The sequence below is a fragment of the Phacochoerus africanus genome, chromosome 5 (assembly GCF_016906955.1).
Source record: "Phacochoerus africanus isolate WHEZ1 chromosome 5, ROS_Pafr_v1, whole genome shotgun sequence".
Lineage (NCBI taxonomy): Eukaryota > Metazoa > Chordata > Mammalia > Artiodactyla > Suidae > Phacochoerus > Phacochoerus africanus.
The window spans coordinates 101,333,787-101,358,937 of NC_062548.1; the positions used below are offsets into that span (position 1 = coordinate 101,333,787).

A 25,151-nucleotide genomic window follows, 5' to 3' on the forward strand; every position below is an offset into this window, starting at 1 on the left:
TTTTCTATGCCTGTCCCACCACTGTATTTTGGAAACACATAACTTATTTTATTTCACAGGATCACAGTTAGAGGGGAATCTTTTTACCCACATCTGATTGAGATGGTATTCAGAATTAGGAGTTTGGGATTAACAGATGCACACTATTACATGTAAAATAGATAAATAGGAGTTCCTGTTGTAGCTCAGTGGAAGCAAATCTGACTAGCATCCGTGACGATGCAGGTTCGATCCCTGGCCTCGCTCAGTGGGTTAAGAATCCAGCACTGCAGTGAGCTGTGGTATAGATCACCACTGCAGCTTGGATTCTGTGTTGCTGTGGCTGTGGTGTAGGTCAGCAGCTACAGCTCCAATTTGACCCCTAGCCTGGGAAACTCCATATGCTGTGGGTGTGGCCCTAAAAAGACAAAAAAAAAATTAAAATAGAATGGATATATAACAAATATCTGCTGTATAGCACAGGGAACTATATTCAATATCTTGTAATAACCTACAGTGGAAAAGAATCTGGAAAAGAATATATAGATAGAAAACTAACTAATGGATATGTGTGTGTGTGTGTATAACCGACTTGTTTTGCTGTATATCTGAAACTAACACAGCATTTTAAAAACTGTCCTTAAGCTTTAAAAAAGATATTTTTATGAAATTTTATTCTTTCAAATTTTGAATTGATGCTGAAGAGTTCTGACTTTGGGGGCTGTTGGGATAGCAAAAAAGTACTGTGCCTGAGAGATAGACATGAACTGAGGGGGCAGGGCTAGGGTCTAAATGTTTGTGTCCCTTCAAATTCACATGTTAGAATCCTAACACCCAATGCGAAGGCATTAGAGGGTAGGACCTTTGGAAGGTGATTAGGTCATGAGGGTGGGTCTCTCACAAATGAGATTAGTGCCTAGATCCCACAGAGGTCCCTGAGCCCTTCTGCCATGTGAGCATTAGTCTGCAACTCAAAAGGATACTCTTACCCAAGGTTGCTGGTACCCTGGAATTCTCATCGTGGTGCAGCAGAAAGAATCTGAGTAGAAACCATGAGGTTGTGGGTTCAATCCCTGGCCTCGTTCAGTGAGTTAAGGATCTAGCATTGCCGTGAGCTGTGGTGTAGGTCATAGATGTGGCTCGGATCTGATGTGGTGCAGGCTGGCAGCTGTAGCTCCAATTGGACCCCTAGCCTGGGAACCTCTATATGCTGTGGGAGCAACCCTAAAAAGAAAAAAAAAAAAAAAAAAAAAAAAACAAGGTTGCTGGCACCCTGATCTCAATCTCCCAGCCTCCAGAACTGTGAGAAATAAATTTCTGTTGTTTATAAGCTACACAGTCTGTGGTATTTTGTTAACAGCAGACTGCACAGACTAATAGAAGTACTATACAAATATCTTATCAGATTTCTCTTTCTGAAATGTTTGGTTTCTAGTGATAACAGTGAGGAGGCAGAAGCTTTGTCTGTTTGCCTCACTGTTACATACCCAATACAGATCTTTATACATAATAGGTATTCAATATATTATAAATAATTGAATGAAATGACATCTGTAAAGCACTATTCTTGTAGGAAGGATAGTAGTGTTATTTTCACCAGTACCAAATAACTTTTTTTCTTTTCCTCTGGCATTGACTTTCTATCCTGTGCTATTTTCACAACTATATTGTTGCTTGCTAACAGATTTCATGTGTGAGTTGCTTGCAAACAGATTTCATGTGTGAGTACACTTTATATCCTCTGTAACACTGTATCTTGCTAAAGTTATGATTCTAGAAGCTTAGCAGTAAGTTCTAAAAGTTCTAAAAGCTTAACAGCACGAAGTAACCTTACAATGAACACTTTTTCCATTAGAAAAAGCATTACACATACACCAGCATTTTCATAGGACTTGGTATACAAGGTTACAATAAACTAAATTTGCTGGACATGAAAAGTATCTTTATATGCCTTTGAATATAGTGAGTTCATTAAAAGCACGTATCCAAAAAGTATTTTTGCTTTTTTAATTCAAAAGAGTTAGTCTCTGAAATACTAACATAGACAAAAGTGGAAAGAGCACTGAACTTGGAGGCAGGAAGACATAAATCAGAATCCAGATACTTTTATGTGTAAGCTGTGTAATGATGGGTAAGACATTTACCTTCCTGAGTTTGCATTCCTTGGCTGTAAAGTGAGATAACACTTACCTCACACTATTTATGTGAAGATTAAACAGGAAAGTGTCCAGCATAGTATCTAATACTTAATGGGTGTTCGATGAATATTTATACAGAAAATTTTAAAGCAGCCTATTTCTATCACATGAATGGATTATTTTTATAAATGTCTTAGCAAGGTTTAGGGTAAAATGAACAAACTAGATTTCAGACATCTGGATTCCAGTTTTTACTCTACTATTTACCAACAATTTGGCACTGGCTCTAAAATTCTTGTGTTTAAAACAGGGATAAAATAACCTACTCTAACTACCTGACAGGAAGTTATGAGGATAAGAAACAAGAAAACATGTAAAAGTGATGTGAAAAAGCTGTCAGTGTTCACTAATTAAAAATATGTGGTAGGAGTTCCCGCTGTGGCTCAGTGGGAACAAACCCACCTAGTATCCATAAGGATGAAGGTTCAAACCCTAGCTTCGCTCAGTGGGTTAAGTATCTGGCATTGCCATGAGCTGTGCTATAGGTCACAGATGTGGCTCAGATCTGGTGTTGCTGTGGCGTAGGCCGGCAGCTACAGCTCCAATTCAACCCCTAGCCTGGGAACTTCCATATGCCAGGGGTGCAGACCTAAAAAGACGAAAAAAAAAAAAAATTTGGTAGTAGTTGTGGTGTTATAATTTGAATGATAAAAAAAAAAAAAAAGCCATGAGAAGTTCCCACTATGGTGCAATGGGATGACTAGTGTCTCTGCAGCTCTGGGACACAGGTCTGATGCTCAGCCCAGCATGATGGGTTAAAGGATCCTGCATTGCCACAGCTGTGGCATAGGTCACAACTGTGGCTCAAATCTGATACCTGGCCTGGGAACTCCATATGCTGTGAGGCAGTCAAAAAAGTAAAAAAAAAAAAAAAAAAATGAATGTCCAAAAACATGGGATTGTCTAAATATTTAAAAGGATACCATATATTCATTAAAAATGTACACAGATGGATACAATAATATATTTGGGGTTTTCTTTAACATAACATAGGAGGGGAGAAGTGGGTCATAGCATAGATGAAACAGGTTTGGTCCTGGGTTAATAACCATTAAAACTGGGTGATGTTTATCTGCGATTACAATGTTTACCATTATAATAGTCTCTTTACTTTTGTATGTTTAAAAACTTCTCTAATAAAAAGTTTTAAAATAGTAAAATTGTCACTATATGCAGATGACATGATACCATATAGAGAAAACCCTAAGGATTCCACAGAGAAACTACTCAAAGAGACCAACGAATTCAGCCAAGTAGCAGGATATAAGATTAACATTCAGAAATTAGTTTCATTTCTGTATACCAACAATGAAATATTAGAAAAGGGTATTTTAAAAAATAACTTAAAATCACACCCTCCCAAAAAATTAAAGACCTAGGTATAGACCTGACCAAGAAGGTGAAAGACTTATATGCTGAGAACTATAAAATATTAATCAAAGAAATTAAAGTATTTTCAAAGAAATGGAAAGATATTCCATGCTTCTGGATTGGAAGAATTAATATTGTTAAAATGGCCAGGCTACCCAAAGCAATCTACAGATTTAATGCAATCCCTACCAAATTACCCAAGGCATTTTTCACAGAACTAGGACAAATAATCCAAAAACTTATATATGGAAACATAAAAGACCCAGAATTGCCAAAGCAATACTCAGGAAAAAAAGCAAAGCAGGAGACATTACTCTCTCAGACGTCAATCAATATTACAAAGCTACAGTAATCAATACAGTGTGGTACTGGCACAAAAACAGACATAGGGATTGATGGAACAGAACAGAGAACCCAGAAATAATCCCAGATGCCTATGATCGATTAATCTTCAACATAAGTGGCAAGAATATGAAATAAGAAAAAGATAGTCTCTTCAGCAAGTGGTGCTGGGAAAACTGGACAGCTGCATGTAGATCAATGAAACTAGAACATACCCTCACAGCATGTATAAAAATAAACTCAAAATGCCTTAAAGACTTAAACATAGACATGACATGATAAAACTCCTAAAAGAGAACATGGGCAAAACATTCTCTGACATAAACCACACAAATGATTTCTTAGGTCAATTTCCTAAGGCAACAGAAATAAAAACAAAAATAAGCAAATGGAATCTAATCAAACTTAACAAGTTTTTGCACAGCAAAGAAAAGCATAAAAAAAGGAAAGAAAAGAAAAGAAAGGGAAAGGAAGGAAAGGAAGGGAAAGGAAAGGAAAGGAAAGGAAAGGAAAGGAAAGGAAAGGAAAACCTACAGAATAGGAGAAAACACTTGCAAAAAATGTAACCGACAAGGGCTTAATCTGCAAAATATACAAACAACCACACAACTCAACAATAAAAAAGCAAACAATCCAATTGAAAAATGGGCAGATGACCTAAACAGACATTCTTCAGAAGAAGACATAATAAGATGGCTAGCAGGAACATGAAAAGATGCTCAACATCACTAATTATTAGAGAAATGCAAATCAAAACTACCATGAGGTACCACCTCACACTGGTCAGAATGGCCATCATTAATAAGTTTACAAAAAAAAATGCTGGTGAAGGTGTAGAGAAAAGGCAATCCTCCTATACCATTGGTGGGAATGTAAATTAGTACAACCACTATGGAAAACAGTATGGTGGGTCCTCAGAAGACTAAAAATAGAACTACCATATGATCCAGCAATCCCATTCCTGGGCACATATCCAGACGAAACTCTAATTCAAAAAGATACATGCACCCCTATGTTCACTGTAGCACTATTCACAATAGCCAAGACATGGAAGCGGCCTAAATGTCTATTGACACATGGATGGATTAAGAAGATGTACTACATATATACAATGAAATACAATTCAGCCATAAAAAGGAACAAAATAATGCCATTTGTAGCAACACAGATGCAACCAGAGATTCTTACACTAAGTAAGAAAGACAAATCCCATATGACACCACTTATACATGGAATCTTAAAATATGGCACAAATGGACCTATCTACACAATAGTAACAGACTCACAGACATAGAGAACAAGAGGTTGTCAAGGGGGAGAGAGGAGGGAGTGGGATGGACTGGGAGTTTGGGGTTAGTAGCTGCAAACCATTACATTTAAAATGGATAAGCAATGAGGCACTATTATATAGCACTGGGAACTATATCCAGTCTCTTGGGATAAACCATGATGGAAGATAATGTAAGAAAGAGAATGTATATATATGTATGATTGGGTAACTTTGCTCTACAGCAGAAACTGGCAAATTGTAAATCAACTATACTTAAAAAATTTTTAAAGTTTCAAAAATATATAAAATACATAAATGACATACTAAAAGATACATGTAAATGATATGTAGTGTAATTAAATAATATATGTAAATGTATGTTAATTAAGAGGTCATTAGTGACCTTTGTGAAGTCAGCTATAACGTGAGGAAGCAAGGGCACAAGTTGGAATGCAACAGTCTGAGTGCATCAAAGTGACTGATTAGGGTTAGATAGCCACCAAAGGTGGTCACCATCAATTCTTTCCCTCTTTTGTAAGCACATACCACTTCTCTCACTGAGAGGTGAGGTCTACTGTCCCTCTCAACACTGGGATGGCTTTGTGACTTACCTTAACCCACTGAGTGCAGTGGAACTGACACAGTGCCATCTTGGATCTAGCCTTTAAAACATTTATTTTTTCCTTTTTATGAAAACCTATTGATATTATAAATTAAGAATCTGCTGCTGTGGCAAAGCCATGGCAGACTAAGGAGTTGATGAAGGCTAAATTATTCTCTAAGGCAAAAGGCTGCCTTCGGTTGTATTTCTACCTCAAATGTGATTCCATCATTCCCTACCCCAATGCATCTCCACACCACCTCAGGCTTTCAAGTATGTAGGTTTATGATAATGTTGGAAAAACCACTAGTTTCCTCCAGGACAAGATGGAACAACTGAAGTCTTTCTAGTTGCTTAATATTTTCCAATTCTATGGCTTCTAATGGATTTATGCATTTAGCATCTCCTAGTATTCATCAATGCTGAAAATTACCTAAATTCCAAGAGCTTGATTGGAAGCTTAAATTGAAGGTGCTATTTTTTAAGTTCTAGAAAATGCCAATTTTCTACAGAGTGCTCACTAAAGAAAAAAATCAGTGCTGGCCATCTTAAGAGTTTCAGCAGTTCCTATTTTGATGCTCAGCTCTTCATTGCTACTAGTGTCCATCCTTTCCTTCACCAATCCCCAACAGAATGCTACACTATATATAGATTTTTTTTTGTAATTATCACCAACTCCCTAATGTTTCCTTGCCATATTCAGTTGAAAATTATATCATTACAATAAAATATTTTTACTGACCTTTAAAAAAAGAGTTAAGGACAATCACTTAAAAGAAGAGAAACTCATTCTATAGCTTCCAAACCATCAGAAGGGAAAAAAACATAGAAAGGGGGCAATAATGAAAACTTGATCAACATGATACACAGAAATGATACATTTATTATGAGTTCAGATAAATGTAAGGAGATGAAATGTTAGACATAAAATATGTCTTAACAAAGCTAAGAGGACTGAAATCATATCAATTAATTGCCCTGGGTAGACTTCCAAGGTTATGTTTCATAAAAGTAGTAAGAGTGGGCATCCTTGTCTTGTTCCTGTTCTGAGAGGAAAAACTGGCAGCTTTTCATCATTGAGTATGATGTTAGCTGTTGGCTTGTCAAATATGCCATTTATTATGTTGAGATACATTCCCTCCAAAACTGCTTTATTGGGAGTTTTTTTTTAATCATAAATGGATGTTGAATTTGTCAAATACTTTGCATGGCCACAGCAACGCCAGATCCAAACCACGTCTGTGACCTACACCACAGCTCATGGAACGCCAGATCCTTAACCCACTGAGTGAGGCCAGGGATCAAACCCAGAACCTCATGGTTCCTAGTCGGATTCATTTCCACTGTGCCATGACAGGAACTCCAGGAATCAATATTCTTAAAATGTCCATACCACACAAAGCAATCTACAGATTCAATGCAATCCTTATCAAAATTCCAATCAATGATATTTTCCACAGAAATAGAACAATCTTAAAATCTGTATGAAGGAGTTCCCGTCGTGGCGCAGTGGTTAACGAATCCGACTAGGAACCATGAGGTTGCGGGTTCGGTCCCTGCCCTTGCTCAGTGGGTTAACGATCTGGCATTGCTGTGAGCTGTGGTGTAGGTTGCAGACGCGGCTCGGATCCGCGTTGCTTTGACTCTGGCTTAGGCCGGTGGCTATAGCTCCGATTCAACCCCTAGCCTGGGAACCTCCATATGCCACCAGAGCGGCCCAAGAAATAGCAAAAAAAAAAAAAAAAAAAAACTGTATGATACCATAAAAGACCCAGACTAGCCAAAATAATCTTGAGAAAGAAGAACAAAGTTGGAAGTGTCATGCTCCCTGATTCCAAACTATACTACAAAGCTATAGTTAAAGCAGTATGATATTGGGCTAAAAACAAACACATAGATCAATGGTACAGAATAGAGTCTACAAATAAACACATTTATATACAGTTGATTAATTTATAACAAAGGTGCCAAGAATATACAATGGAGAATGGACGGTTTCTTCAATAAATAATGTTGGGAAAACTGGACACATGCAAAAGAATTAAACTAGACCACTATTTCATACCATCCACAAAAATTAACTAAAAGTGGTTTAAAGACTTGAAAAAGAGACATGAAACCATAAAGCTTCTAGAAGAAAACATAGATGGTAAGCTCCCTGACATAAGTTTTGGTGATGACTTTTTTGAATTTGACACCAAATGTAAAAATAGACAAGTTGGACTACATCAAACCAAAAAGCTTCTGCACAGTAAGCCATCAACAAAATAAAAAGACAGCCTCCTGAATGGGAGAAAATATTTATAGATTATATATCTGGAAAGGAGCTAATATCCAAAATATATAGAGTTCATACAACCCAGAGTTCCTGTCATGGCTCAGTGGTCAACGAATCCGACTAGGAACCATGAGGATCTGGTGTTGCTGTGGCTCTGGCGTGGGCTGGCGGCTACAGCTCCAATTGGACCCCTAGCCTGGGAACCTCCATATGCTGTGGGTATGGCCCTAAAGACAAAAAGACAAAAAAAATTTTTAATTAAAAAAAAAAGAGTTCATACAACCTAACAGCAAAAAAACCTCAATCCAATCTAAAACTAGACAGAAGATTTGAATAAATATTTTTCCAAAGAAGACATTCAGATGGCCAACAGACACACGAAAATATAGCTAACATTGTTCAACACTGCTATCAAAGAAGTGCAAATCAAAACCAAATACCAAACAATAACAATGTAATCTCTCTTAAATGTAGAGTCTAAATAAATATAAATAAATGAATGAATTGAATGAATAAGTTAAATAAATAAATAAAACAAGCTCATAGAGAGATTAGTGGTTGCCACAGGCAGGGAGTGGCTGGTGGGAAAAATGGGTGAGCTATTTTTAGTTTAAATAGATAAAAATATAAGAAATTATCTCACTAGTTGGATAAAGAACTAAATCCAGCTACACACCATTTTATTTTATTTTTATTTTTTACCTTTTGGGGCCACACCTGTGGCATATGGAGTTTCCCAGTGTAGGGGTTCAGTCAGAGCTACAGCTGCCAGCCTACACCACAGCCACAGCAACATCAGATCTGAGCCGCATCTGCAACCTATACCACAGCTCATGGCAACACCAGATCCTTAACCCACTGAGCGATGCCAGGGATCAAACCTGCAACCTCATGGTTTCCAGCCAGATTTGTTTCTGCTGTGCCACAATGGGAACTCCAGCTACACACTATTTTAAAAAGTATACTACTTAACAAATATTATTAAGTGGTTCAAAGTAAAGAACAGAAATATATAAACAAATATTAACTAAAAGGAATATAAAAATCAGACAAAAGTAATCCTAACACCAAAAGTCTCAGTAATTACAAATGGGGCAATTCCTCAAGAATATATAATAATCCTGAACTTTTATGCACCTAACTTCAAAATATATAACCCAGTAATTTCTAAAATATACAAACAGCTCATACAACTCATTATCAAATAAACAAACAACCCAATCAAAAGATGGGCAAAAGACCTAAATAGATATCCAAGGAAGACATACAGATGGCCAACAGGTACATGAAAAGGTGCTCAACACTGCTCATTATTAGAGAAATACAAATCAAAACCACAACGAGGCATAACCTCACACCAGTCAGAATGACTGTCATCAAAAAGTCTACAAACAATAAATGCTGGAGAGGGTGTAGAGAAAAGGGAATCCTCCTACACTGCTGGAAATGTAAACTGGTGTAACCACTGTGGAGAACACTATGTAGGTCTCTTAAAAAGTAAAAATAGAGCTACCATACAACCCAGCAATCCTACTTCTGCACATATATCCCCAAAGGATGAAAACTCATTTTATTTTATTTTTGTCTTTTTTGCCATTTCTTGGGCCGCTCCTGCGGCATATGGAGGTTCCCAGGTTAGGGGTCCAACTGGAGCTGTAGCCACCAGCCTACACCACAACCACAGCAACTCGGGATTCGAGCCGCATCTGCGACCTACACCACAGCTCATGGCAACGCTGGATCCTTAACCCACTGAGCAAGGCCAGGGATTTAAACTACAACCTCATGGTTCCTAGTCGGATTCGTTAACCACTGAGCCACAACGGGAACTCTGAAAACTCTAATTTTAAAAGATACATATACCCCAGTATTCACAGAAGCATTGATTACAAATAGTCAGGACATGAAAGAACCTATATGTCCCTACATGTCCATCATGAAGTGATTGGATAAAGATGTACACACACACACAGAGGAATATTACTCTGGCATAAAAAAGAATGAAATATTGGCATTTGCAAAACATGGGTGAATTTAGAAAATATCACAGTAAGTCAGACAAAGACAAACATATGATATCATTTATATGTAGTATCAAGTAACACAAATGAATCTATTTACAAAACAAAAACAGACTCACACAGAAAAAAAATTTATGGTTATTAAAGGGGAAAGGGAGGTAGAAGGATTAAATTAGGAGTATGGGGTTATACACTACTATATATAAAATAAACAACCAGGACTTATTGTATAACTCTGGGAATAATACTCAAAATCTGGGAGTTCCCATCACAGCTCAGCAGAAATGAACCTAACTAGTATCCATGAGGATGCAGGTTCAATCCATGGCGTCACTCAGTGGGTTAAGGATCCAGTGTTGCCATGAGCTGTGGTGTAGGTTGTAGACATGGCTTAGATCCTGCCTTGCTGTGGCTGTGGCAAAGACCAACAGCTCTAGTTCTGATTCGACTCCTAGCCTGGGAACTTCCAAATGCCACGGGTGCGGCCCTAAAAAGCGTAATAATAACATTCAATCTTATAATAACCTATAATATAAAATAATCTGAAAATAATATATATGTAACTGAATCACTCTGCTGTACACCTGAAACTAACACAATATTGTAAATCAACTACACTTCAATGAAAGAAAAAATAAAAAAAACAAAATATATAACTCAAGAGGTTTCTTTCTTTTTTTTTTTTTTTTGGCTGTCCCACAGCATGTGGAGTTCCCAGGCCAGGGATCAGATCCGGGCTGTAGTTACAACCTAAGCTGCAGCTGTGGCAATGCCAGATCCTTAACCTGCTGTGCTGGCTGAGGAATCAAACCCATGTTTCATCGCTCCCAAGATGCCACAGATCCCATTGTGCCACAGTGGGAACTCCAGGTTTGATTCTTTTAGATATCCTTTGGAAACACAAAATAGTTATTTTGTTTAGATAGTGATTTCCATGGAAACATCCTATTAAGATCTCCTCTCAAGGAGTTCCCGTAGTGGCCCAGCAGTTAACGAATCTGACTAGCATCCATGAGGACACAGGTTTGATCCCCGGCCTTGCTCAGTGGGTTAAGGATCTGGCATTGCCGCCAGCTTTGGTGTAGGTTGCAGATGTGGCTCAGATCCTGCATTGCTGTGGCTGTGTTGTAAGATATAGCTGCAGCTACAGCTCCAACTGGATCCCTCATCTGGGAGCCTCCATATGCCACAGGTGTGGCCCTAAAAAGCAAAAAAAAAAAAAGATTGATTTCCTCTCAAAAGACTGAACAATCCATCTATTTTTCTTGTTTTCATGTTTATCAAAGCCGAAAATACAAAGTGTCAACCAGTTTCATAAGATTTATTGCAAAGATAATTGCACACTTCCAATTTCTTATTGTTTCCTTTCAATGTTCTAAATAATATTCTTCCATTTCTGTTGACTTTTTCAGTTTCGTGATTTCCTATTTACTTCCTTTATGGAGAATGAAGACTTAGCTTTTTGATCTCCTTGCCATGAACACAGATACACCCCCATTCTTCTAACATGCTTATATCTTACCTTTGGTTAAATCACCGTTCTTGATTATTATTATAGTGACTGTGTATGAATTCAAAGAGGACTCTGCAGTAAACTATGGTTACTTTTTCCTTTGCTACATAACTTTTTCCCCCTAGAATTAAGTGTCTTATTCTCTTAGTTACTCATCTTTCTATGAATTTAATAGTTCAACTCCAAATTCACACCACTGTATAAATCATCTCTCAAGATGTTCATTCACATCTAATTTTCTACCAATTGTGTCTTCCTGAAACTGCTTGGAAAGCCTCTGTGCCAACCTGGACTGGCTCCCCTTTATGCCTGGGCACAGCTATCTTCTTGAGGGGGCCCTTCAACTTTCCCCCACATCAGATCTCCCATTTACTACATGCTATCCCTTCTTCTTTGTTGGTTTACGTCCTTCTTTTACTGGAGCATATCCTTCCGGAGACTCCTCAGCAACGTGATGGGACCTTGCATGTCTTAAAAATCTCTTTATTCTACCTTCAAATAAAATTCATAATTGGCCACAGTACAGGACTGTGCGTTTGATATCATTTTCCTGCAGCATTTTGAAGGCATTTTTTTCATTATCTAACTTCTAAGGTTGCTTTTGATAGGTCCAAGCCATTTTAATCCTGACCTTTTGACCTCTTATTTCTCTCTGAAAACTTAGAGAATCTTTTCTTTGGTATATATATTCTGAACTTTCATGATGATGTGCCTTCAGGTGCAACTCTTTTTGTTGTGTCAGGCACTTACTAGGTCCTCTCAATCTGGAATGTTGCATCCTTTAATCCTGGGAAACTTTTGGGCATTGTTTCACTTATTTTCTCTCCTCCACACTTCCTGTTATCCAGAGCTTGGACATACTGGACTGGTCCTCTAAACATCTCTTTTCTCTCCTGTTTTACATCTCTTCAACATTTTCTTCTGCTTCCCAGGAACGTTATCTTAAGTTTATGTTCCAAACTTTCTATGAAATTGGTTGTTTCTTCAATCTTTTGAGTGTTCTTATTTGTTTTCTGAATATTCCTTGTTTCATGGATGCTGTATCTTTTCTCTCTGGGAATATTAAATGATAGGGTTTGCTTGTTTTGTTTTGTTTCCTTTTCCCTGAATAAGCAATATATTTTTTTTTCTGATTGGTTGTTCTCTATCGTTCATGTTAGAGGCTTCCTTCAAATGTCTGGTCATTCATGAGATGCCTACCTATGTTTAAGGGTAAGAAACTAATAAGCTGACTAGAAGCTTTTACACATACATGGAGCTTGTTGACCATGAACTTAAACATTAGGCGATTGGGCTAGGATTTCTGCTCAGGAACCGCTTATGTCAACATCATTACTTCTTCCCTCTGGGCTGATAAGATGCCCCAGAGACTTTCAACCTCCTCCTGTAGGATAAATGCTTGACTGCCAGCATTTTAGGAACCATGCAGGAGAAGAAGCCTGGGGGAGGGGAGACAAATTCATCATTAAATATTCATATTTCGCTTAACATGAAGCTGAGTGGTAGCAACCACAGCCAAAAATAAAGATTGGAGAGTGCTTGGAGTTTCTGTTGTGGCTCAATGGAAACGAATCTTACTAGTATCCATGAGGATGTAATTTCGATCCCTGGTGTTGCTCAGTGGGTTAAGGATCCCTCGTTGCCGTGACTATGGCACAGGTCACAGATGAGGCTTGGATCCTGAGTTGCTGTGGTTGTATCGTGGGCAGGCAGCTATAGCTCCAATTTAACACCCAGCCTGAGAACCTCCATATGCTGTAGGAGTGGCCCTAAAAAGACACACACACACACACACAAAGATTGGAGGGTCCTGCGCTTCTCTCTCCTGTAGAGACTTACACAGGGAAGTGAGTGTGGGGCTGGGATTAGTGGATGCTAATGGAAAACGTGTGGCCCTTAGAGTCAACTAACCCCCTGAAATCTTCTCATTTATTTCCATGTGCTGAATGTCCAGTAGCTAAGCATGTAAAAACTTCCTGTTAAAAACTGAAACATTCTTCTCTTACAAAATTGAATAAATTACATGGAGGGCTCTAGTCCAACAACTGCGGTATTTATGGGCTCGTGGTGTAATCAGCAGTTTCCTACCACTCATGCTAAACCAAAGACTGACAGTCGACCAGCCTGGACTATTTATACACAATTGCTGGTCAACTTTTCTGATGCTCCATTCTTAAATATAAATGGACTGTCAAAGATTACCAGACATTTGGAGTTTCCGTCGTGGCACAGCGGAAACGAATCCGACTAGGAACCATGAGGTTGCCAGTTTGATCCCAGGCCTCGCTCAGTGGGTTAAGGATCTGGCGTTGCCATGAGCTGTGATGTAGGCTGGCAACTATAGCTCCTATTCGACCCCTAGCATGGGAACCTCCATATGCTGTGGGTGCGGCCTTAAAAAGCAAAAAAAAAAAAAAAAAAGAAAGGGTTATTAGATGTTTGAGAGAAGTTTGTAACCTGAAAAAAAAATAACAAACATAAAAATGGAAAGAAAAATAATACAGGGAAGAGAACTTTTTTTTTTTTGTCTTTTCTAGGGCCACTCCCGCGGCATATGGAGGTTTCCAGGCTAGGGGTCTAATCGGAGCTGTAGCCACTAGCCTACGCCAGAGCCACAGCAACGTGGGATCCGAGCCGCATCTGCAACCTACACCACAGCTCACGGCAACGCCGGATCGTTAACCCACTGAGCAAGGGCAGGGACCGAACCCGCAACCTCATGGTTCCTAGTCGGATTCGTTAACCACTGCGCCATGACGGGAACTCCCAGGGAAGAGAACTTTTTAAATATTCAAATTATTGCTCAGGAATCATGAATTTTCTTTTTCTTTCTTTCTTTCTTTTTTTTTTTTTTTGTCTTTTTAGGGCCTCACTCAAGGCATATGGAGGCTCCCAGTGTAGGGATTAAATCAGAGCTGTAGCAGCTGACCTATGCCACAGCCACAGCAACTCGGGATCTGAGCCACTTCTTCAACCTACACCACAGCTCATGGCAATGCCGGATCCTTGACCCACTGAGCAAGGCCAGGGATCAAACCTGCATCTTCATGGAATGCTTGTCAGATCTGCTTCCACTGCACCACGACGGGAGCTCCCAGGAATTTTCAAATACATTATTTCACAGCCACACCATAAGAGAGAAATGGTTATTCTCATTTTAAAGATTAGGAAATTGGTATTTCAAATGAGTTTGCCTTGTGTAAGCTAGTGCTCCCAGCCAGTAACCTGGCTGGAACATGAGTCTTCACATTCAGATTCTCTGGTGCTCTTTTAGTCGAACCACAGCTGCTTTGGTATTTATAAACTCCACACGCAGTGTATAGTTATATAGACCCACAAGAAAATCAGTCCCAAAACAGAAACCACAAAATCCTTGGCTGGAAAGCAGTTGTCTTTATTTTTGTCCCTTGTTTGCTATTCTTTCAGCCTAGGGATCTTTTATTGGTAATTTAAAATCATTAATATTCATAAAAGGAACAATTTCAAGTTGCATGTTCTCAAGAAATCTACTGCAGAAGAAAACTTAGGGACAGAGGTATGACCAAGAGAGGTTAAATTTGGAATCTGAGATTCTATCAGAATTCTATTTCAGGAGCCTCTCCCCAGGTTTTTTTGGGGGGGGGGGGGGGGGTGTTGGGTTTTTTGGGTTTTTTTCTATTAAAATATAGTTGATTTACAATGTTGTGCCAATTTCTGCTGTATAGCAAAGTGACCCAGTCATACATATATATATATATACATTCTTTTTCTCATATAATCTCCCATCACGTTCTATCACAAGAGACTGGATATAGTTCCCTGTGCTATACAGTAGGACCTCATTGTTTATCATTCTAAATGTAATACTTTGCACCCAGATTTCAGGGTTTATTATTTACTTACATAATAGTGGCTGAGACAGGGGTCATGAATACCCCACAAGAGAAAGTCGATAAATGTTCGTTGAAAAAAATGAAAGACCAAATGAATGAATGGATGAAGGTTTCAACTCTCCAAATCATTTTAAAAGCAAAGATAAACTTTAGTAAAAGAAAACCACTACATTTTCACAATCTATGTTAACAGATGGTAAGCGTCAAACACCTCACATTGCATAAATGTAAATATGCAACTATAGGGGATCACTGAGTGTTATATCCAGGATCTGTTATATCCAATAAAGTTTAGAACATTTTAAAATCAGTTTAAACATAAGGGTAAGCTGAAAAGGAATATTTTGACTTTTGAGTAACTTTTTATAATCAAATTGGGCAATAACTTTTGAAAATACTAAAAATGGAGAGTTCCCATCGTGGCTCAGTGGAAACAAATCTGACTGGTATCCATGAGGATGCAAGTTTGATTCCTGGCCTTGCTCAGTGGGTCAAGGATCTGGTAGGTGTTGCCATGAGCTATGGTATAGGTTGCAGACATGGCTCGGATCTGGCAATGCTGTGGCTGTGGCGTAGGCCAGCTGCTGCAGCTCCAACTCAGCCCCTAACCTGGGAACCTCCATACGCTGCAGGTGCGGCCCTTAAAAAAAAAAAAAGACAAGAGAAAATTCTAAAAATGAAACAAAGGCAATGCAGGAGACACTCAGGTAAGTTTTAACTTTCACAATGTAACATAAAGCTTGTGTCAATTCACAGCCAATCCATACTAAGTCACTAAAAGAAACTTGAAACTGTCTATTGTCCCATATCAAGCTCTTTATGAAAATAAGTCTTTTATGAAAGGCCACTATTACAATAACAAAATGAAACATATTCTAAATCTAATGCTTTGATTTACTACTATGAAAATGCCCTCTGTAGCCAGTGTGAAGGTAGCACGAGTGGCAAAGGGAACTCTGACACAGATCCTGGATATAACACTCAGTGATCCCCTATAGTTGCATGTGTTGCATACAAATAAACTTATTTAATGAATGGGTTACTATTGACAGAATACTTTCGAATCTTCAAATTCAGTGATATGGACAGCAATTCCTCACCAAGTATCTCTCTTTCTGATTATCCCCCACAGAACCCATGAAAGACTCTATCACCATTTTTTAGGTTTTGTTATTAAAGATAATATCTTCAACCAATAGCCCCCACATGACACTTAAATGAGCCTGCAAATTATATGTACACATGTATATGTATATATTATTTGTACACATATAATTTCCATTGGGTGAGGCAGTCGAGTAACTGAAGGCATATATGATTTAAATAGGGTTAAGTGTGGTGTTGACTGGCCTGTTATATGAAAGCAAATACTATGCTATCTAGGGACTCCTTATTCCTGTACAAGAAACCCAGACCACCTCAGAGGAATCATATTCACGAGAGGAAGGTCAAGTGGCAGGAACTCCCAGATAGAAATGCTGTCTCAGGTAAAGGCAGCATTAGGTTACTGTGGGCCACACTGATGCCCAAAGGGAAAATTCTTCATATTTTTTCACCTTTTCCTTTTCACTGCAAATCTAACCCACAGGAAATAACATTCACTTCAACTGAAAAAGAAACTTTCCCTTTCCCTCCCTGACTCAGAAAATGAACTAGTAATACCGTAAAGAAGGAAAACTACTTAAATCTCAGCTTCCCTGAAGAGTTTATGTTTGGCATACTAGAGATATTTCCAACACCATTCCTTAAATTCCTCTAAAGACCTCTCCCACTTACAGCAGGATTTGCCCAAGACTTCAATAAGGCCTCTTTCTTCACAAGCTTCAATGCTCAAAGTTATTTGGAAATTGTAATGGAAAAAACAAATAGGTGAAAAATAATGTTTTTTAAAAAATCCTATGAATTCTTCTAAACCATCTCTGAAATATATAAGATATGTATCGTCGAAATCTATCTTTAATTATACAAACACTCTGGGATCCTATCACACGTTTTTCTCTAAAAGAAATTTAGAATGATGTCTCCAATTAATACATAATCACATTAGCTTAAGTCACCTCCTTGTACACTTTACCAATGTGTCCGGTCAGAAGATAAAGGAATAATGAGCTACTTCTACATGCCAGGCCACTCTTTTAGCTGCAGCCCCCAAAAGTGTCTAAGGTTTCATGGCAGCTCTGCCATTTATTAGCTGTGTAATATTGGGCATACTACTCAGTCTTAATGTCAACATTTTTAGATTAGGGATAATAAGAGTTACCTCATAGAGCTTATCAGACACAACTTAGAATAGATTTACAAGGAGATCCTGCTGAATAGCATTGAGAACTTTGTCTAGATACTCATGTTGCAACAGAAGAAAGGCTGGGGGAATAATGTAATTGTAATGTATACATGTAAGGATAACCTGACCCCCTTGCTGTAGAGTGGGAAAAAAAAAAAAAAAAAAAAGAGTTACCTCATAGAGCTACTGTGTGTTAAACTAGCAAATGGCTGTAGTTAAGGCTTAGGAACCACAGCTGGCACCTAGTGTTAGCTGCCCATAGTTGGTGTCAAGAAAACGGAACTAAGAACCAGAACTGTAGCACAAAGGAAAAGTTGGACAGAATTTCTGGCAGAGCTTAAAAATCAAATTAGTATTTTTTCAAGAATCTGTAGCCGTAGGCGTATATCCCTCCGGAGGGAAGGTATGAAGAACTATTAGAAAGAAGCCTTGGGGCAGACTGGTTTTAAGACAAAACCAAAGGTTATGAATGGGACCAGACTAGCCTTTGGAACGCAGTATTTGACTCAAGTTGGGCTGGCATGCAGAAGCAATGCAACAGGGTTTGTTTTGAAAAATATGTAATATTATGTAAATTGTTATTACTGCATACATACGCACATTCTAACTTCCACAGATAAGTACTGCCAAGCAGAGAAGGATTTATCTGCTGCCTGGCTGAACAGAGAAGACAGAATAGATGTAGGTGAGAATTTCAGAAAAAGCAAGGAATGTGGTAATAAAACTAGATTAGAGATGCCATATAGGGTGATGGCTAAGCATTCAGGCTCCAAAAATGAAAGGTCTATTTTATTTTATTTTATTTTATTTGTCTTTTTGCCATTTCTTGGGCTGCTCCCGCAGCATATGGAGGTTCCCAGGCTAGGGGTCTAATCGGGGCTCTTTGCTGCTGGCCTACGCCAGAGCCACAGCAACTCGGGATCCGAGCCGCGTCTGCAACCTACACCACAGCTCACAGCAATGCCGGATCCTTAACCCACTGAGCAAGGCCAGGGATCGAACCCGCAACCTCATGGTTCCTAGTTGGATTTGTTAACCACTGCACCACGACGGGAACTCTGAAAGGTCTATTTTAAATCTTGGTCCCATCGTGTACATTTCAGCATGAACTCAGGCAGGTTTAACAACTTTCATGTGCCTTAGTTTCCTCCTGTGACATAGGAATAACATTAGTACCTACCTCATAGAGTTGTTATAAGGATTAAAGAGTTAATATGTATAAAACCTTTAGAAGATTGCCTAGCACACAGTAAGCATTGGTTTCCTATTCTGTAAAATAGGAACAATAAAACTAATTACTCCATAGGTTGTTATAAGAATTAAGTAAATCATATCTGTAAAGTGCTTAGTAAATAAAGTCAATATTTGGTATTTCTATTAAAACATGGGTGGGTACCAAAAATAATTTTAATCCAGAGAAAGGTATTTCATAATGGAAAAGAACAGAAAAGATCATGAAAAGTATTATTCCCAATTTAGTGTTGAATATATTTCACTGGGAAACCATGAGTATCTTGGCATACTTATCCACTTTCCACTGTATAAAACATCTGAATCATTCCATCTCCTAGATCTGTCAAAGGATTTAAGACAGATACAAAATACAGAAGACCAAAAAAAAAAAAGAAGAAGAAGAAAAAGAAACCACAATTAAATTGTATAGCATAAATTAATGACCAAGAAACTATTTACGATTTTACTTATAGACAAAATGACACTTTTAAAATGTTTTAAAAGGGCACTCAAAGAAATTTGTTACAACAAGCCTTCTGAAAAACAAAATGAATGTTTACATTTAATTAAGAATTTAAAGGCCAGTTAATTGGAACCCAAATAAGCACAACTTCTTAGAAAGAACATCCATAAAGAAACCAGGAGAGTATAGCAGTCAAGAGTACCAAGAAAATTCTGAGGAGGCTATGGGCAACAGTGGGCAACTACTGAGAGGTGAAGGCATCTCAGACACCTGGAAAGTGTCCAGTGAGGTTTAGCAACAAGGTTATAATTGCTGATACTGACGAAACTCATTGTGTGGGGAGGTTGGGATTGAAGAAAATAACAGATAAAATTGCAGTACAATGGTGGGAAACATTTTTATAGAGAGAGGTGCAAAAGACAAAGCATGACTCACTACCTTCGAGTTAGGATAAGCGTCTCCAACTTGGAGATATTCAAACTGGGATTTTCTTTTTTTCCCAAGTTACAATTTTAATTCTAATAGTGATAAATAAAGCAAACTGATATTGGGGACTTGTTCCATAAACTGTATTACTGGATCAGGCCAACTGTATTACTGGATTCACCCAAAGTGAATAAGATAATTTAAAATTTTCCGTCTAACAGGTGTTAAAGCACACAAATTTAAGATGATATATATGAAAGTTTAAACTGAATGATGTTTTCCTGGACTTGATTAGAATTCTTCTGTGCTAAGAGATTCTTGGCTAGCAATGAAAAGAAGATTTAACACAAGTTTTGGACATGTGATTCATGAACCATTCTCACCCCAAAAGGATCATGCAGACTAGAGTTTAAGAAACCACATATAAGCTTTTCTGATCGGTTCTGAATGACCATTAATATCATTCATCCTTCTAGACAGCACTGTCCAAGAGAAATACAATGCAAGTTGCATATATATTTTAAAAATATTAGTACCTATATTTAAGAAGTAAAAAGAAATAGGAAATTTAATTTTAATATTTTCTAATCTAATATCAAAAATATGTAATTGATATAAAAATTATTGCTGAGATACATCACATTCTTTTTTTTGTACTAAATCTTTGAAAGCCAGTATGTATTTTACATTTTCAACACATCTCAGTTTGAACTAGCATCATCTCAAGTGTTCAATAGCCACCTGTGGCTAGTGCCTGCCACTCTGGACAATGCAGGTCTAGCACGCAAACTCCTTGAAATAGAATATGCATTGTCTTATTGACAGATGTAACTGTAGCATTAAGAAGAGAGTCTAGCACAAAACCAGCCCTCAATAAGTATTTGTTGAATGAATAAACAAAAGAATTAATCTATCAGTTTTAGACACATTTACGCAAAAAAATTCCTATGATATGAATGAAACTTTAATTACATTATTAGGATTATTAAGAGAAGATATAGGAGTTCCCGTCGTGACGCAGTGGAAACGAACTCGACTAGGTACCATCAGGTTGTGGGTTCGATCCCTGGCCTCGCTCAGTGGGTTAAGGACCCGGCGTTGCCATGAGCTGTGGTGTAGGTCGCAGACGCGGCTTGGATCTGGCGTTACTGTGGCTCTGGCGTAGGCCGGCGGCTACGGTTCCGATTAGACCTCTAGCCTGGGAACCTCCATATACTGCAGGTGTGGCCCTAAAAGGACAAAAAGTCCAAAAAAAAAGAGAAGATGTAATTATATTAATTCAATTCTAGCCCAGATGATAGTTTAGTGATATACAGTTAGTCAACACAAATTCTTAAATTGGTGCATACTTTCAAATATAGTATAAACACATTTTATTGCTATAATCACTTTAAAGATGATTTCCCTAAACACTTGGGAGATGGAAATGCTCTCACATTCCTTTAGTAAAATCAAATAAATTATAGCTGTTTTCTCTGGAATGAATGAACTCTACATCCATCAGACACACACAATTCTTACCTATTCTACTAGTATTTGCAAAGAAGTATTTTTTATCTTAATGTCCAATCCATTTGAGAACTGGCAAAAGAATGTGCCAAATATTGTATCAGATCCCTGACAACAAGTTAAAGTGATATCCATTATTTGAAAAAAATTTTACCCCCTAAAGTACTGAGATGATTTACTATCAATGAAATGGGCCCCAAACAGCTAATGTTTACTAACAAAGGTGAGGGAGAAAAGCTTACCTTCTCTGCTAAGAGCTCTCGGATCTTGCTTGCTTGAACTCTAAATTTCATAAGCTGGGACTCCAGGGCTACACATCGTTCTTTCCAATCTATTGGTCCTTCTGTCTCAGAAAGCTCTGCCATATTTATGCTAGAAAAGAAAGCACAATACCAACTGGCATTCAGGATAATTCATTAAATCATCCAATGCATGCAATTCTAGCCACCATCTAACAGTATCTAGATACAAGCTTTGCATTCTAGATAAATTCCAGAACTGGTAATAGTTTGTGAAAAGAATTTAGGGGGGACAAGAGGCCAGGGGTGGAGGCACAACTGGGTTACTCAAACTTTTTGTGTAACTTAACCTTTCCACGTCTCAGCTTATCCAATCTAGGAAAGAAAGGGGGGAATGTGAAAATAAACCATGGGCGTATTGTAAGGAACAAATTAAATATTGCTGTTCTTAGTGCACTTTGGACAATACAATAACACCACACACTATTTTAACTCTGCTCAACAGATGAGATTTTTAAAATCTGCCAGCTCATAATTTTACTATGTTCTTAAATTTACAAAACTATTACAGTTTTTATTCAATTGGAGGCATGACAGAATAACCTAAAGGAACTTCCTATCAGTGCTACAATTATGGCTTAGATTTATATTATAATTATTTCTTACCACAGCCCTAAATTTGTCCAGGTCCAGGCTGTCTTTCAAGCCAACAGTCCTTTGCTATATATTTACCTGGGCAAGTATTATGATCCTGGACAAGTTTAGATAACCTTTGCTTGGTGTAAGAGAGAGACAGATAATTTTTGCTTGGTGTAAACAGAGAAAACATATAAATATGAAATTTGGAATCACCTACATTAAGTAAGTCTGCAATCAGTGTTTTCCATGATATTAACTTTCCTCTTGGAGAAGATTAATCCCAGGGAGAAGCACTGCAAGGGAAGCCAAGAAGCTGGGAAAGCGGTTTTGAAATTCTAAAGTGCAAAAAGCTATTGATAGGTTTTGGAAGCACAATTGTTCCTAGCTCTGGGATTCATAAAAGTAGTTTTAAATGTTTGTTAATGTTTCATCAGGCCATTTTCATAAATGGCTTGATAATGCATTTCTGAATGGCCCTTGCTGGAAACTGATAAAATTTGCATTAGGAGTGGCTCTCCCGGAAAAGCCAAGCTCTAACCATGGAATATACGTGACAGCAAAACCCTCAGAACCCCAGGATAGAACTGCAGTTGAAGCATACTATTCTGCTTCTTTTGTTTTACAAAAACATGTCTCCTTCACAAACTAATCAAGTTTATTTTGCCAATATTGAGTGTAACATAATCCCTTCCTAAACCTATACCAGTTTTTAAAACCTGCAAAAGATTATTTTCCTAGCAGAAATATTGTTTTGTGCTTAGATCAGCTTTCACATGAATACTTACATTATCACTCAATAATTTAGAAAAGAATACTAGCAAAGTTGTTCTACAGAGGCTACGACTTTATTAAAAAGCTCCCCAACTATCTCAATGTTGCTCCTCAACTCTAGCCATGATTTAAGGGAAACTTATTGCAGAGCTAGAAATCCTTCTCTTCATGTCTTTGTTTTTACAGAAGTCCCGCCCCATTGTTTTATGAGTTGTTTCTAGGGAGATTAGCCTTGTTAATGACCTTTTTCATTACATGCATCAGCATTTACTATCAATGATTTAGGTACCGCACTTTGTCAGTGACAAACTTTTTCTCGGTCCTACCGCTACTTCATTTCCCTCCTCATTAGCTTTAGAAGGGACAAGGAAGAAAATACAAATGAAGCATTAAAAATAAAAAGCAGCCCTGAAAGGGACATCCTTAAGTCTTAAACTAATCCTATCACTGCACAGAAAGGAAGAGACATTCCTCTGTCTTAAGCAAGCGTCTACTTCATGTTGGTTAATTTTTGTTCTACATTTAAAATAATCTGTTTGGGTTCTAGTGTAAAATTTCTACAGTTTTAAAAATAACATACACATATTTTTCAGTAAATGAAGATCACCATAATGAACCATGGTGACAAAGGAGTTCCCGTCGTGGCGCAGTGGTTAACGAATCCGACTAGGAACCATGAGGTTGCGGGTTCGGTCCCTGCCCTTGCTCAGTGGGTTAACGATCCGGCGTTGCCATGAGCTGTGGTGAAGGTTGCAGACTCGGCTCGGATCCCGAGTTGCTGTGGCTCTGGCGTAGGCTGGTGGCTACAGCTCCGATTCAATCCCTGGCCTGGGAACCTCCATATGCCGCAGGAGCGGCCCAAGAAATAACAATAACAACAACAACAAAAGACAAAAAAAAAAAAAAAGCAAAAAAAAAAGAAGAAAAAGACAAAAACCATTTCAATAGACACAACATTCTAGAAAAAAACAATGTAGAAAATCTCAGCCTGATAAAGAGCATCTACAAAGCTCACAGCTAACATCACACTCAATGGTACATGAGCTGCCTAAGATCAGAAACATCAGGATGTCTGCTTTTGACACTTCTATTCAACATTGTACTGGAGGGTCTGGCCAAGCAAGAAAATAAAATTGAAAGCACAGAGATTAGAAAGGAAAAACTAAAACTATCTCTATTTTAAGATGTCATGGTCTATACACAGAAAATTCTAAGAAATCCATTTCATAAAACAAAACTATAACAACTATTTGAGTTCAGCAAAGTTTCGAGAAATCAGATCAGTATACAGAAATCAATTGTTCTTCTGTACACTGGCAAGGAAAACTCCAGAAATGAGATAAAAAAATAGGAGTTCTCTTGTGGTGCAGTGTCTTAAGGATCAGGCATTGTCATGCAACGGCTCAGGTCACTGCTTTGGCGCAGGTTCGATTTCTGGCCCAGGAACTTCCACATGCCAGGGGCTCAGCCAAGAAAAAGAAAAGAAAAGAAAAGAAAAAAAAAGAAAAAGAAAAGAAATCAAGAATACATTTCATTTATGATAGCATCAGAAAGAATTAAACACTTAGGAGTAAATTTAACAAAATAAGTACAAGATTTATACTTTAACAACTACAAAATGTCATTGACAGAAATTAAAGATCTAAATAAATGGAAAACATCATGCATTCATGGACCGGAAGACATAACATTGTGGGGGTGGCAATACTTACAAATGGATATACACATTCAATATAATTCCTATCAAAATTCCAGTTGCATTTTTTGCAGAAATTGGCAACCAGATCCTAAAATTCACATGGAAACTCAAGGTACCCAGAATAGTCAAAACAATCTTAAAAAGTTGTAGGATCACATATTCCAATTTCAAAAATTACTACAAAGATAGAGTAATTAAGACTGTGTGGTGCTGGTATAAAGACAGACATATATAAAAATCAATGGAATAAAACTACAAGTACCAAAATAAGGAAATAAGAAATAAGGGTAGGGGCGAAATAGGTGAAAGGAATCAAGTGGTACAAACTTCTTACATTAGTTATATAATAAATAAATCACAGGGATGTATTATATACCATAAGGAATATGGTCAATGTACTAACTTTGTATGGGGACGGATGGTTGCTAGACTTAGTGTGGTGA

The 25,151-nt window shown here is 37.8% G+C and overlaps 1 protein-coding gene across 5 annotated transcripts in view; it reads right to left on the reverse strand.

The window, feature by feature from the left end:
* The window catches only part of PLEKHH2 (pleckstrin homology, MyTH4 and FERM domain containing H2), a 124,142-nt gene that overhangs the window by 94,233 nt on the left and 4,758 nt on the right, over window positions 1-25,151 (reverse strand). For all 5 annotated transcript variants that reach the window (XR_007135137.1, XR_007135136.1, XM_047782175.1 and 2 more), the window contains exon 2: window positions 21,603-21,732. Coding sequence is in view for 3 of the 5 variants with exons in the window: in XM_047782175.1 (XP_047638131.1) it covers window positions 21,603-21,725 (123 nt within the window). In the remaining 2 variants the exon portion in view is untranslated. The remainder of the gene's footprint in view (window positions 1-21,602; window positions 21,733-25,151) is intronic.